This window comes from Berghia stephanieae, chromosome 13, assembly GCF_034508935.2.
Source record: "Berghia stephanieae isolate SIO BIC M18660-M18661 chromosome 13, UCSD_Bste_1.3, whole genome shotgun sequence".
Classification (NCBI taxonomy): Eukaryota; Metazoa; Mollusca; class Gastropoda; order Nudibranchia; family Aeolidiidae; genus Berghia; species Berghia stephanieae.
In genome coordinates this window covers 22,651,128-22,665,225 of record NC_088372.1, presented here as the reverse complement: position 1 = coordinate 22,665,225, position 14,098 = coordinate 22,651,128, and the positions used below count along the sequence as shown (strand labels likewise).

Genomic DNA, 14,098 nt, shown 5'->3' with positions numbered 1-14,098 from the left:
TAGTGATGCCTTCTTATTTTCTAGTCTCCAAAGCCTACAAATTTTGCTTTTGTTGTCTGTTACAGGTCTGGTTTTCACAAATTGCCTCAAACAATTTATTTTTTAAATCAAGAAATGTAAAATACTGGCTTGCTACATAAATTTCTGTTTAAATTGATTTTTGATAATTTTTTTCCCCCCATTCTTTTCTCCTAGAAATCCTCGGTGAGGGAAGTTCCGATGAGGGTTCTGATGCTTCTTCTGGTGACGAGTCATCAAGTAGTGATGATGATGATGACGAGGAGGAGGAAGAGCAAAGTATGTAACATGTTTAATATTACTATTATCACTACTATTATATTATTATTATTATTATATTATTATTATTATTATTATTATTATTATTGTATTATTATTGTTATTATTACTATTATTATTATATTATTATATTATTATTATTATTATTATTATTATATTATTATTGTTATTATTATTTTTATTATTATTATTATATTATTATTATTATTATTATTATTATTATTATTATTATTATTATTATTATTTTATTATTATTATTATTATTATATATTATATTTTTATCATTATTATTATTAGTTGATAAAGTTATTGGCTTTTGAGTCCATTGATTGCTCACTTGCATAAAATGTTTATTTTTTACCATGGACAGGACACACAATGGTTGGAGTCCAAACTAGTTCTTGCAGCAAAATAAATTAAAGTAGTTGAGCTCGTAACACAGAATTAAAGTTTTGATCAATGAACATTGTTTGCACGTCACCTCTAACTCCCTCCCCCCATTTCTCTGATAAATACCACCTCTCTTCATTTACGAAGAGGAAAAATTGAGAGATGATTCTGTTTTGTGATGCAAAATTTAATTAGTAATGCAAATATTGCCATTTGCCATGGGTCCCGGATTTGACTCTCTGGCACTTTTTACTCTCTGTTTTCATCTGGCACTTCTCTTTGCCTCATATTTCTCATCATTATTGATACAAATGCCCGATCCACACTTTTTCTTAAATTTATTTGACTCAATATCAGAGCTACTCCATGTGCATTCTATTTGAATGCATGTCTATGTCTTTGTTTCATAGAGAGAAGAGTGGATAGCTTAATTTGTTCACTCGTTGAAAGTTCGCCATCCCTACCACCATTACTATTACAACCACCACCACACCATCCCTACCATTACTACTACTACAACCACCGCATCATCCTTACTACCACTACTACTACAACCACCACGACATCATCATCCCTGCAACCACCACATCATCATCCCTACCACCGCTACTACTACAACTACCACCTTGGTTTTGCGCTAGTTAACACAATGTCACTCATATTTGTTATTCCTCTATCGATACAGAAAAGACTCAGATCATCGATCAGACGGAGACCAACCTGATAGCCCTGCGTCGCACCATTTATCTGACAGTCCAGTCCAGCCTTGATCACAACGAGTGTGCACACAAAATGCTCAAAATGGATCTCAAGCCCGGACAGGAAGTAAGCGTTACATAGCCGTCGACTGTGACCATGAAATCAAATCAAATATTTAATACGATTTAGGGCAGCGTGGTACAGTGGTACGGTCTCTTCTTTGTACCTAAATAAGTACCGAGTTCGAATATCCGCCGTACTGTGTGGCTTTGAGCGTTACCTCGTCCTAGATCAGTTTGCGGTGCTGCAATGCGGCTGATGCCTGGGTTATTCCGGTCTTCCCTTGGAATAGACCCTAAAGACAAATTTTCCCTATGGGATGAGTAAATGGAATTTTATTTATATATTTTTTTTTACAGCTATAAATGTAAATGTAAGCATCTCCATTGATGCTCAGAGATGCTTTACAAGTCCCTCATTCATTCATTTAGTCTTCTTTTTTATTTTCATTCACTTTAACTTCATTCATTTATTTATTATACATCTGTCCATTTCATTGATCCATCTATTCTCATTTTACCTTCCTGAATTACTTTCTTCATTTTGAAATGAATTCCAAGTTGCTAAAGCCGTGAACTTTGAAAACCCTTGTACAAAAATGAATATAACAGCTTAAAGAAACAAAATAACCAACCACAATACCAAACATAGAACCTTTCGGGCTCAAGACCCTTCTTCAGCTAGTAACAAAAACAGAAAAGTAGTATTTCACTTTTGTGTCAAATAAATTTATAGGGTTTTGACCCTGAAATATTTCATGCTCAGTATTTTGTTGGGCTTTTTTTTTTTAAGCCATCATTTTTGCACATTGCTATCTTCATTTTTTGATGTCATGGATCATACTTGTTTGATGAAAGCAAAAATTGATGTTTAAACGATTGGTGTAATAATTATTATTTACATCTGAGATTTGAAAAAAAAAATTGATGCTGTTAAATGACTCCATTGGTTTGTGTTAAACAGAAACATGAAATGAAAACGATTGTAGCAGCTTTGAAGAATAAAAAGGGGGAAAAGGATCAATTAAGACTCTTCTTTCAGTCAATAACAAACATCTCTGTTTGATCTTGATAAGTCTCCATAAATTCATGGAATGTTAAATTTGAAATTTTATATTGCTGCACATGTTCAAAATCTGATTTTTTGGTGGGAAAATGTGAGAAAATTACCATAGATATTTGGGGGGGAAAAATGATAGATGTTTTTTTTTTTTTTTTGAGCTTTTATATAGCGCAATATCCACTAAATGTGCTCAAAGGGTTTTACAAGAGGTCCCTGGTCAACAGCAACATTTAACAGGACGGGATATGACGCCTGTTGGCGATATTACAATGTTTCAGACAAAGACAACGCTGTTAACGGCCAGGTACTCATTTTACACCTGAGTACGGTGAGAGAATGTGACTAAAGAGCCTTTTCCAAGGGCTCAACTATGCGCCAAGCACGAGGCTCGAACCCAGGACCTTCCGATCCGAAAGCGAGTGTCATACCACTAGACCATATAGCCACATATGTTTTCAAATGGTTGAGGTCGGTAGGCAAGTCTGCTGATGTTATTCTCCAGAGAAATGGTGTGTCATTGCTTTACTAGCAGGACTTTTCTCTTTTCCTCATTTAAATTGTTGTCTTGATTTTACTTTTATTTTTGTCATCGTTTCCAGATTGAACTGTGTAATATGATCCTTGATTGCTGTGCCCAACTGAGAACCTATGAGAAATTCTTTGGCCTTTTAGCACAGGTAATGTCACCAGAACTTGATTTGTATGATCTCTCTCTAATTCTTTGGCTTTGTACATTATTCTCTTTGATTACTTCAGCCAATGTTTGATTTGTTAAAAGCAGGAAATCAGTAGTATTAATTAAATTTTTTTTTAATCCAATATCGTTAGTTGGTGTATTTTATTAAATTATATTTATTTATATTAGGATTTGCTTTTTGAATTTGTAGTCAATTTCTCCATAACAGTGTAAGATCACTCCAGCAGTACCTAACAAGTGGCTTTGAGCTCTCTTGAGGAAAGGCACAATAGGAATATTCTAATTATCATTGTCAACATCATTTTAAAATACAATTTAGCCAGATTGAGTAGTTAGTTCAACAAAATCTAAAGAAATGAATTAATTGGCTTTGATGAAGAGATTATTTAAAATCATCTCCTTTTGAATTCACTATAACAGTAAATATTCCTTGAATTTTAATTGTTGACTGATATTTTCTTTAAAATTCTCTGTCCCCTTTCCAGAGGTTTTGCCAGATAGACAAGAAATACATTGAACCATTTCAGCAGATTTTCATCGACCAATACGAGACGGTCCATCGACTGGAGACCAACAAAGTCAGGAACGTGGCCAAATTCTTCTCTCATCTTCTACACACAGATGCTATCTCATGGGGGGTATGTGGTTTTGATTTTATCTCATGAACATTCCATCAAATTGAGAAATTGGGGAGGGGGAGCAGGCACTGGTGTAAGATAAAGATCTGAAAATGTGAGTAAACAGTGCTAGACAAAGCATAGAATATAGGCATTAAAATCATCCCAACTATTGGATAACCTCTGCGGTGTAATGGGAGCACGTCTGACTGGTAATCAGGAGGTCTTAGGTTCAATCCTCAATCAAGGAAGACTGATTGTTTTGGAATTATTTTTTTTTTCCATGTTATTTTTCTTTCTTGCTTTGTCTACACTGTTTCATACACATTTTTTCAAATCTTTATCTCATTCCTCGTTTAAAAAATAAAAAAATAAATTGACTTTGACATTGCTGTGCTCTCCATTTTTCCAAAATAAATAGTAAGGTGGACCTGTAATCAGTGTCAGTAATTACTTTTTGTTGTATTAACTTTTTAATCCTTGTAGAAGGAGAATTTTCCTCATAAGTATGAACCTCTCTGGGTTGCCACTTAATCGGTACCCTTTGAATTAAGGCTTGGTGGCTTCTGCGTTGCCACTAAATCAATATCCTATGAACTAAGGCTTGGTGACTTTCTCTAGGTCATGCAGTGCAAAGATTACTACAGACAGACCAGCCACTTAATACAACTTTAATCGGAACATGCTAGTTGGAGCCAAAATTAGCCAAATTCACATTTTTTTCTTCTTCCAAATTTGGATTTTTAAACCAAAAGTTCAGATAAAAATTGGTGGAAAACAATTATTTTTTTGAGTATTGGATGATAGACTGAATTGAACTACATTACATCAACTCTAAATCATTTCAAAAGTGGCAGTCTGTATAAATAAATAGATAAAAATAAAATATATAAGATGGAAATCCTTCAGCTTTTTTACCCTTGAAATCCTCCCCCCCCCCCCCCCCCCCCCCTTTGTCAACAAAAATATTCATATTTTATTATTATTATTATTATTATTATTATTATTAATTGATATAGCGCCAGTATCCACAAAGTGCTCAAAGGTGGTTTACAATAGTTTTTTTCGTATCACACATGTACATTCATTCGATCGACTACATAATCACTACAACAGTCACACACATATAATGTTTGAAGTTCACATAGAATTATGATAAACAATGAAAAAGATTGAGTTTTAAATGCCGTTTGAAGACTGGTAGACTTTCACATTGTCAGGGTTTTAGATGGTAAAGAATTCCATGCGATGTTTTGTTGACAAAGGGGAAATCCGAAAGTCCACATTATCTGTCTTCATTGATGAAATTGAAGCTTCCATTCCATTTCCTATTGTAATTAATTTCTTCGAACTTCAAGCAGCAACATTTATATATATATAATCTGGTTTGCAGGTGTTGAGTGTGGTCAAGCTGACAGAAGCAGACACCACATCGGCCAGTCGAATCTTCCTGAAGATTTTATTCCAGGATCTGTCTGAATACATGGGTCTGCTCAAACTGAACGACAGGCTGAAGGACAAGTAAGTTTATGAATTAATTCCATTTGAGCTTTGGTCGGGTTCTGTCAGGAACAGCAATACTGTGTTTATAAGAAAACTGTCTGGTCTTTATAGTCAGATAAATAAAATATAATGAGTGTCTGTAATTTTAACTTGTTTAAAATAGCTTCGATAGTGATATCTGTGTAGTTTGCTCGTACAGTCTTAAGAGGTGGGGTTATGTCCCCTTCCACTACGTTTTATTATTTTAAATTTTTATTTGCATATGAGACCAGTGATGCCAGCTTTACGTAAAAAATGCATATTCTTATGCATGTTTGCTCATTGTACACATTTTGCTCAGGAGTGTATGTATTATTAAATTTTAATCATTTAAGCATTTTTAACAATCATACACTCTTTTAGTGTACTTAAACACTTTGATCTCTTTGTTGGCTTTGACATTCATATAGGGAGTTCAATATGATATTATCTGGGTGGGTCATATCATATTTATAAATGGATACTATTTATATAGTCTATAAAGAGTGAGTTTATTCATTAATTTAAATTATCCATTATAATATTGCTAGTATGGTGTAATTTCCCATCATCAAATTTAGTGCCAATAGGATTCAATAGTCTGATGTCACGACTGCCCAGCAACGAGCAGCTTGGTTCTAAACAAAGAAAATTGGTACTTTTTATTCTTCATGCTGGCGAGAACTTTTCACATGTCATGTGATCAGAATGTATAAAAGTCAAAACATTGATCAGATTTATTACGTTTTTCTCCTATGGATACACTTTTATGCTTGTCGGAGAAGTAATTCATAAGGGCGTCCGCCATTGTTCCCATAGTTTAGAACCAGTTACTAAGTTACTATGCGTCATTACGAGGGAAGTGACGTCACGACTGTTAAACCCAATTGTTGTTTTTTCAAGATTATACACATTTTTTCAAGGTCTGACTCATTTTGTATGTCCATTGTGCACATTGTCGTGGGTCAGGGTTGGCAGCACTTTGAGGCTCATTGGCCTCAAAACGGTATTGTTTAGAGATGAGGAAGATGCTGAAAATTGAATTTATAACCACAAATATCAGACTTGGGTTGAGTTTATGTGTTTTATTGAGGAAAATCAATGTCGTATTTCAGGGTAGAAAAAAAAAGTCAAGTCGTCCTTCAGAGCCATTGGGCCCATGGAGCTGGAGTTTATCTTGGTTTCTATAGTGTGAAATGGACAATTACAATTACTTGATATCCTTCGGATAGGACAATAGTCTATATCGCAAAGTACTTTCTACCAAATCTAACAGCATCAGCTACCCACTCAGGGTACCAATACCAATAATTCATTATTTGTTTACCAGTTTAGCTTTAATTTTGGCTTTTTATCATCTTGTTTCATCCTGACATAATACCTTTTAGAGACGATGGGTCACCTGTAGTTATTTATCTTGTCTATTTCATTTAGTTAATTTTTTAGCAATCTTTTATTTATTTATTTGATTTTTATAATTATTTATTGATTACTATTTCATTTTCTATATCGTTGTGTAAACATTAAAAAATAAAAAAAATTTAATTATATATTTTTTATTAATTACTTTTTCGTTTACTGTTTCATTGAGTAAAGAAAGTAAATTGTTTTTTTGCTTTTCTATCACCAGGACCTTACAGTCGTACTTTGAGGGCATCATGCCTAGGACCAACCACAACGACACACGATTTGCCATTAACTTTTTCACCACCATCGGTCTTGGAGGCCTGACGTGAGTATCAAGTTCTCATTTGAAACCCTCCTGGTTTATCACAAAGTAGTAGTAGTAGCGGTCGTAAGCCTCGCAGTCTGAATCTGAATGATGGCGGTCGTAAGCCTCGGAGTCTGAATGATGCTTGCTGCGAATTGTGTGATTCCGTCATAGTCAATGAGTATAGCTGCTCTCTCCATCCATGTTGTTAATTGTTTCCATTGGTCACGGTCCTGGGCCAGAGTTTTCAGGCTGTTAAGATCTTGTTGTGACTTTAGTACAGCGGGCACTGCAATATTTCTTAGTTATTCAGGGTTTAATTCGGCCTCATCTGAATCACAAAAGCTGGGTCACAACTGCAATGATTTCACATTAATATGAATTCATCTGTGCATTTTATCTCTCTCCACTTTCTTTATATCTCTTTCGCTCTCTTCTGTCTCTCTTCCCCTTCCCCACCTCTCTTTTCATCTTCCCTCCCTCCTCACCTTACCCACTCCCTCTTATAATTAGTAAAATATCTGCTATTTCACAATAACAAAATTTAACAAGTAAAGATGAAAACGTGATTTAAAAAGTTCCATGATGCCAGCCAATATTGGACCTCCTGTGAATAATGAGCATAAAATTTACATTAAATTTACCTTCTCACCCAGAATCAGAGACTCTGCTCTTTTATCTTATTGTGCTTTAACTCTCTTCACTATCCACCCAAATTGAGTCTCAGGTTCTTTTGTTTCTGTTTTGGACTGCACAAATTCTAATTGGATGGACTCAAGAAATTATCCCTATGATACAGAAATGCTCTTCCTAAAGCTTCAGCTGAAAAACTGGGATTCTTTTTAGAGTTTTCTGGCTCTCGGATCATTTTCTTTAGCCACCAGTATAAAGTAGATAAAATTTGGCCAAATATATATATATTATATATATATATATATATATATATATATATATATATATATATATATATATATATATTATATATATATAGAGAGAGAGAGAGAGAGAGAGAGAGAGAGAGAGAGAGAGAGAGAGAGAGAGAGAGAGACAGAGAGACAGAGAGACAGAGAGAGAGGAAAATATAAAAAACAACCTTAGACTGGGGGTCGTTGAGAGCATGTTGTCATTACAACCAATGTCAATATAAGTGAGTTACGCTGTATATCAGATTTCGTCTTGATGACTGAGTCAGACCTCCTTTCCAGCCAAAATAATAAAGTAGATAAAATTTGTCCCCCCCCCCCTACCGTAGTTAGTCACAGTTAATTTATGTGTGAGTCGGGAGTCATTACTTCCGTTGCAATGAGTTACAACTAATATTATCTTTCCTGCTCCATAGTGATGATCTGAGAGAGCATCTCAAGAATGTCACCAAGCAAATGGTACAGAAGAAGCAGGAGGAAGATGCCAAGGCATTACAGACAGTCAAAGCAGATGATGACACGGACTCGTCTTCCTCTTCGTCTGATTCCTCTGATGACGGCAGCTCCTCTGAGGAGGACTCTGGTAAGTTATTCTCTCTCTCTCTCTCTCTCTCTCTCTCTCTCTCTCTCTCTCTCTGTCTCTCTCTTTTCTTTCTTCGTCTCCCCCCCCTCTCTTTCTCTCTCTCTCTTTCTCTATTTTCTTTCTCCCACTCCTTCCTCTCTCTCTCTCTCTCTCTCTCTCTCTCTCTCTCTCTCTCTCTCTCTCTCTCTCTCTCTCTCTCTTCCTCTCCTCTCTCTCTTCTCTCTTTCTTTCCCCCACTCCTTCCTCTCTCTCTCCCTCTCTCTCTCTCTCTCTCTCTCTCTCTCTCTCTCTCTCTCTCTCTCTCTCTCTCTCTCTCTCTCTCTCTCTCTCTCTCTCTTCTTCTTCTCCCTCTCTTCTCTCTTCTCTCTCTCTCTCTCTCCTATCCTCTCTCTCTCTCTCTCTCTCTCTCTCTCTCTCTCTCTCTCTCTCTCTCTCTCTCCATTTTCCCTCCCTTCCCCCCTCCTCCACCCACCTCCCAAACAAATTGAATTAATCTTATTGCCTAAATAATAATAATGCTGAAAATTTATATCGCGCTATAACTCCGAAACACTAGACTCTAAGCGCTTAAATTACAAATTACTTTGGTTGAAACATACTCATTCACACACACAGGCACACACTCACACACACACACACACACAACACAAAACCAGACCTATCTTGCTTCTCATACCATCTACTAAAGATGAAACAGATATGTTTTAAGCGAACGTTTAAAAATAGACAAAGATTCTTTTTCACGATTGCTCTGTGGTAAGGCGTTCCAGGATCTCATTCCATCATTTTTCCGTATTCGAGGGACAACTAGTTTGGTGGAATCACTGGCCGAACATAAGGGGCGGGGTTTTGAATATCTAAGTTCCTTCAAGACAATGATTCACTAAAACAGAAACTTTGAATTTAATCCTTTTCTCAACAGGCAGCCAATGCAGGTCATGAAGCAGAGGTCTGGCAGAATCGCACCTACGCTTCATGAATACTAGTCTGGCAGCGCTGTTTTGGACAATCTGAAGACGTCTCAGATTATATTGCAAAGTGCCAAACAACAGAGCATTACAATAATCCATTTTCGATAGTACGCCTATGTCATGTCTACTTACAGTCTTCACACTGACTTACATGCATAAACAAGGCGTTGTTGCCCTAAGAAATAATTGAAACTTTGAAATCTTTAATCAGTTTTCTCATTCATTTCTTTCTAGATTCTTCCAACTCGGACTCTGACGATTCCCAAAGCAAGAAAAGGAAAAGGAAGTCCAAGAATTCCAAGAACTCCAAAAAGAAATCCACGTCTGCATCCTCTTCAAAGAAACACAAGAAAAAAGCTGATGAGAAAAAGTCCAAGAAAGATGGAAAGAAAGGCAAAAAAGACAGGAAGTCGAAAGATGACAGCAGACATAAAGATTTGTCTGGCAAGAAGGGGAAGGAGTCAGACAGGAGGAAGGGTGATGGTGAAGATGGACAGAGCATGGAGAAATCTATAGCTGATCGTTTGATGGATTTAGCTCATTACGAAAATAAGAGGAACACAGAGGGGAGGGAAAACGATGCAAAGGATAAAGGGAAGAGTGGGGGGAGGGATGGGGAAGCTGATGGGAGAAGGAGAGAGGAAAGAGGGAGAGGTGATTATGATGAAGAGGAAAGTAATAGAAGGCAAATGGATAGAGGTGATGATGACAGGGGAATGAAGGATGGTAGAGACCGTTTTGACAGGATGGATGGACGAGGAGATGAAGGAAGGTACAGAGGAGGGGGGATGGAGAGAAGAGATGATAGAGGGTTTAATAATGATAGGGGGAGGGATGGTTTTGGAGATGGGTGGGACAGAAGAGGGAGAGGGGGAGATAGAGAAAGAGGGGTGAGTGATGAAAGGGGGAGAAGTGGTGGAAGAGGAAATTGGAATGGCAGAGAAATAAAGGAGGAAAGAATGGGTAATGATGGGGGGAGGGGCCGAGGAAGAGGAGGAGGAAGAGATGATGAGAGGTGGAGAGGAAATAATGACAGATGGAACGAGGGAAGAAATGAGTCTTCAGGTAGAAGAGATTGGGAGGCAGAGGCCAGGTGGAATGACAGAGGTATGGACAGAAGAGGAGGAAGAGAAAGAGATAGAAATTCTCCAGAAAGAATGAATCAACAGAACTTTCATAATAGACAAGAAAATGGATGGAGACAAAACGACGACAGATTTTCTTCTAACAACGTGAATGAAAGAGAGATGGGGAGGAGAGATGGACGGAAAAGGGAGAGAGACCACGATTTATATTCTCCAGGTGGAAAGGGAAAATTTTCTCAAAAAGAAAACCGGGGTGGTGATAAATACGACGATAAGAAAAAGAGCAGCAAGAAAGCCAGAAGCCCGTCCAGTCATGATGAAAGCGAGAGTAAAGAGGGTTCTGGGTCAGAGTCGGAATCCAGTCCAGAGAGAAAAAAGACAAAGAAACAGAGTGATAGAGGGAGGGACTGTGGTGGTGATAATAGAGGGAGAGACCATGGTGATGATAGACAAAACAAAACAGAAAAAGTAAAGAAGTCTAGGAAAATATCACAGTCACCGTCATCATCAGATTCAGATTCATCATCGGATGCTTCACCGTCTCCAAAGAGAAAAAGGAATAGTGTAGATAAGGTGGAAAAGAAGATGAAGTCAAAGTCAATCACACCAGTTGAAAGCAAGAAAAAGAGAAAAGTTAGCTCTTCTGTTTCAGAAAGCGAAGAAAGCTCCGATGATTCCTCAAGCGAGTCGGAGGAAGAGACGGAGAGGAAATCATCAAATAAGCAGAAATCATCCAAATCAGTAATGCCGTCCTCATCCAAAAGTAACAATTCCAGGAGTTCTAACTCTAAGAGTAAATCCATGAAAAGAAAGAGGGAAAGATCAGCATCCACGGATTCTCATTCGGATAATGGGAGTGATGGCAAGGACGGAGGTGGTGGTGGAAGGGTGAGGATAGTCAGAAAGAAACCCATGATAGAGGACAGGGATAAATCAGAAGGAAGGAAAGAGAGGGAGAAAGCTGGAAATAATTTGGATTGGAAGAAAAATAGGAGGGAAGAGGATAGTCGTAGTGATAGGAGGAGAGAAGATGAAAGACGAGGTAGGGATAGGAGTGTGGAACGAGGATCTGATAGGAGAAGAAGATAAAAGGGTTAATAATTATGCTGTTGATTGTACAAAATAGGCTTTTGTTGATTATAATATCTGAATCAGATTTGTCCAATTTGGGCTTTTTTTTTTGTGTGGCAGGAAAATGCAAGTAGATGGAACATGAAATGGCGGCTTTTCATAAGTAAAATATGAGTGAAAAAGTATATATTGCTTTAAAATGCATTTTTTTTCTTTTGGTTTAAAAATAAAAATTTAATGAACTTGTCAGATTATTTTTCTAATGTGTTGGGTTGTTATGTCAATCCAGGCAGCGTTGTTTACATGAAGTGTACACATAATATTTGGTTTTTGACTGGTTGGCTGAGGCCAACATGATCTGAGTTTTGTCCCTTTTTGCCCAAATGAAAACCCAATATATCAGAGTATGATTTGAATAATAGAAACACAACACTGACAAGGCAGAGAACAACATGCAAATAGCACTGCCTTTTTATTCCAATAACAAATACATAAAATATCACGGCACCCAAGTGTTGCTAATGCTGTCTAGTGATCTGGGTGGGGATCCTGACCTCCCATAGTGGGCAGGGAGGTACATACTGTGTCTTCTATCCCCTTATATCTATTTTCCAACATGCTTTTCTGTCTTTGTCTTGGAATGAGATTACTTGGCCCTGTTCGAAGTCCTGGCTGGGAGGGAAACATTCAAATGCATAGTTATTGGTTTGGGAGATGATATATTTTTCCTTGTAAATCATCTCTCTGTTATGTATTATTATATTTATTTTTAATGTATAATGTAAGCATTTGAGTGTATTCCTCTTGTTGGATTTTGTGCTTGTGTCCGGATGAGACTTATAGGTGATCTCAAATAAGTACATTGGTGGTATGCTCTTGGATTCTACATCTGATCCCTATTTGTTCCTAGTTCCCCTTTTGTCTTACTTTTTCTTGGGTGCTTTAACTGTAATTCCAGAACTTTTTACTATCCCATTTTCTTCCTTTTTACTGGCGCTGATATAACCTAAATGTGTTGCAAGCGCCGTAAAACCCTTAAAAACAAAAACAACTGTCTAGTGATGGCAGGTGATGTATCTTCCCTCGTTCCATTTTTCACTAAGAAATTATTTAATCAAGACACCTGTCTCAATCCTTCGATCACAGACTGTACAATTGGATGGGGTCTTCTCACGTCCCATGATGGGCCGAGAGGTCACTTCTTCTAAGGTTGTCTTTTATTCCCCCCTATATCTGTTTTCCCTTTCCATGTTGCTCTCTGTCTTTGCTCTGGATTGAAATTGCTCCGTTTTTTCCTGGTCTTGGCAGAGGGAATCATTCGAATGGATATTTATTTGAGATTTGATACCCTTTTATTTCCTTGTAAATCATCTCTCCGTTATTTACTTTTACATTTATTTGTTTTGAATGTATTGTGCTTTGTCTGACTTTTTCTTTGGTGCTTTTAAATTCAGACTACGACTTCCCTTATTTTCCTTTTTGCTGATGCTGAAATGACCTAATAACTTGAGCTTTTATACAGCGCAATATCCACTAAACGTGCTCAAAGCGCTTTACAAAGGGTCCCTGATCAACACGTGTAACATGTAGAACGAGACATGACACATGTTAGGCGATATCACAATATTTTCCAACAGAGACAACGCTGTCAACGGACAAATACTCATTTTACCCCTGAGAACGGTGAGAATAATGAGTAAAGAGCCTAACAGGCGTCATGTCTCGTTCTACATATTAAGTGTTGCTGTTGGTCAGGGACCCCTTGTAAAGCGCTTTGAGCATGTTTAATGGATATTGCGCTATATAAAAAAACTCAATTTTCCCGCTGTCCTTGTAAATTGTAAACAAAAAAATCGTACTGATCTCTTTTAAAAATAAAAAAGAAACCATGTGAGTTTTTGATTTGGGCAAAACAAAGGGACAAACATTCATCCTATTCCATAATATGTATATAAAATGTCTCTGTAATAAATATTACCACAATGTGTTTTTTTATTCATCCAAAAAAGTGATTGATTGATTGATTGTTCATGTGTAAAATGAATTAACAATTATTTTTTTTCTTTCAAACTATGGAGAGTGGGAACGGAAGGGGTGAAGGCATCTTATCTAATAATTTTCATCAAGAGGGGAATTGGCAATAATTCAACTTAGCCTTCATTCCAGCAAGAGTTAGTTGGCTGTTGTGGGCAGGGAGGTACTTATTCTATCTTCTATCCCCCTGTATCTGTTTTCCAATGGCTTTCTGTCTCTTGGAATGAGATTACTCAGTTTTGTCCTGACCCTGGCCGGAGTCCTTGGCTGGGAGGGAAACAGTCGAATGTATCATTATAGTTTTGGGAGATGATAATTTTTTTCATTGTAAATCATCTCTCTGCTATGTACTGTTTTTTTTATTATTAACTAAGTAC

General features: G+C 37.0%; 1 protein-coding gene across 1 annotated transcript in view; it reads left to right on the top strand.

The window, feature by feature from the left end:
- LOC144959249 (uncharacterized) overlaps positions 1-13,674 on the top strand; it is a 34,451-nt gene extending 20,777 nt beyond the window's left edge. The window contains exons 13-20 of the mRNA XM_078891791.1: positions 196-297; positions 1,373-1,512; positions 3,108-3,185; positions 3,691-3,843; positions 5,216-5,343; positions 6,974-7,075; positions 8,394-8,560; positions 9,766-13,674. Of these exons, the coding sequence (XP_078747917.1) occupies positions 196-297; positions 1,373-1,512; positions 3,108-3,185; positions 3,691-3,843; positions 5,216-5,343; positions 6,974-7,075; positions 8,394-8,560; positions 9,766-11,705 (2,810 nt within the window). The 3' untranslated portion in view covers positions 11,706-13,674. The remainder of the gene's footprint in view (positions 1-195; positions 298-1,372; positions 1,513-3,107; positions 3,186-3,690; positions 3,844-5,215; positions 5,344-6,973; positions 7,076-8,393; positions 8,561-9,765) is intronic.
- The last annotated feature ends 424 nt before the right edge of the window (positions 13,675-14,098 follow it).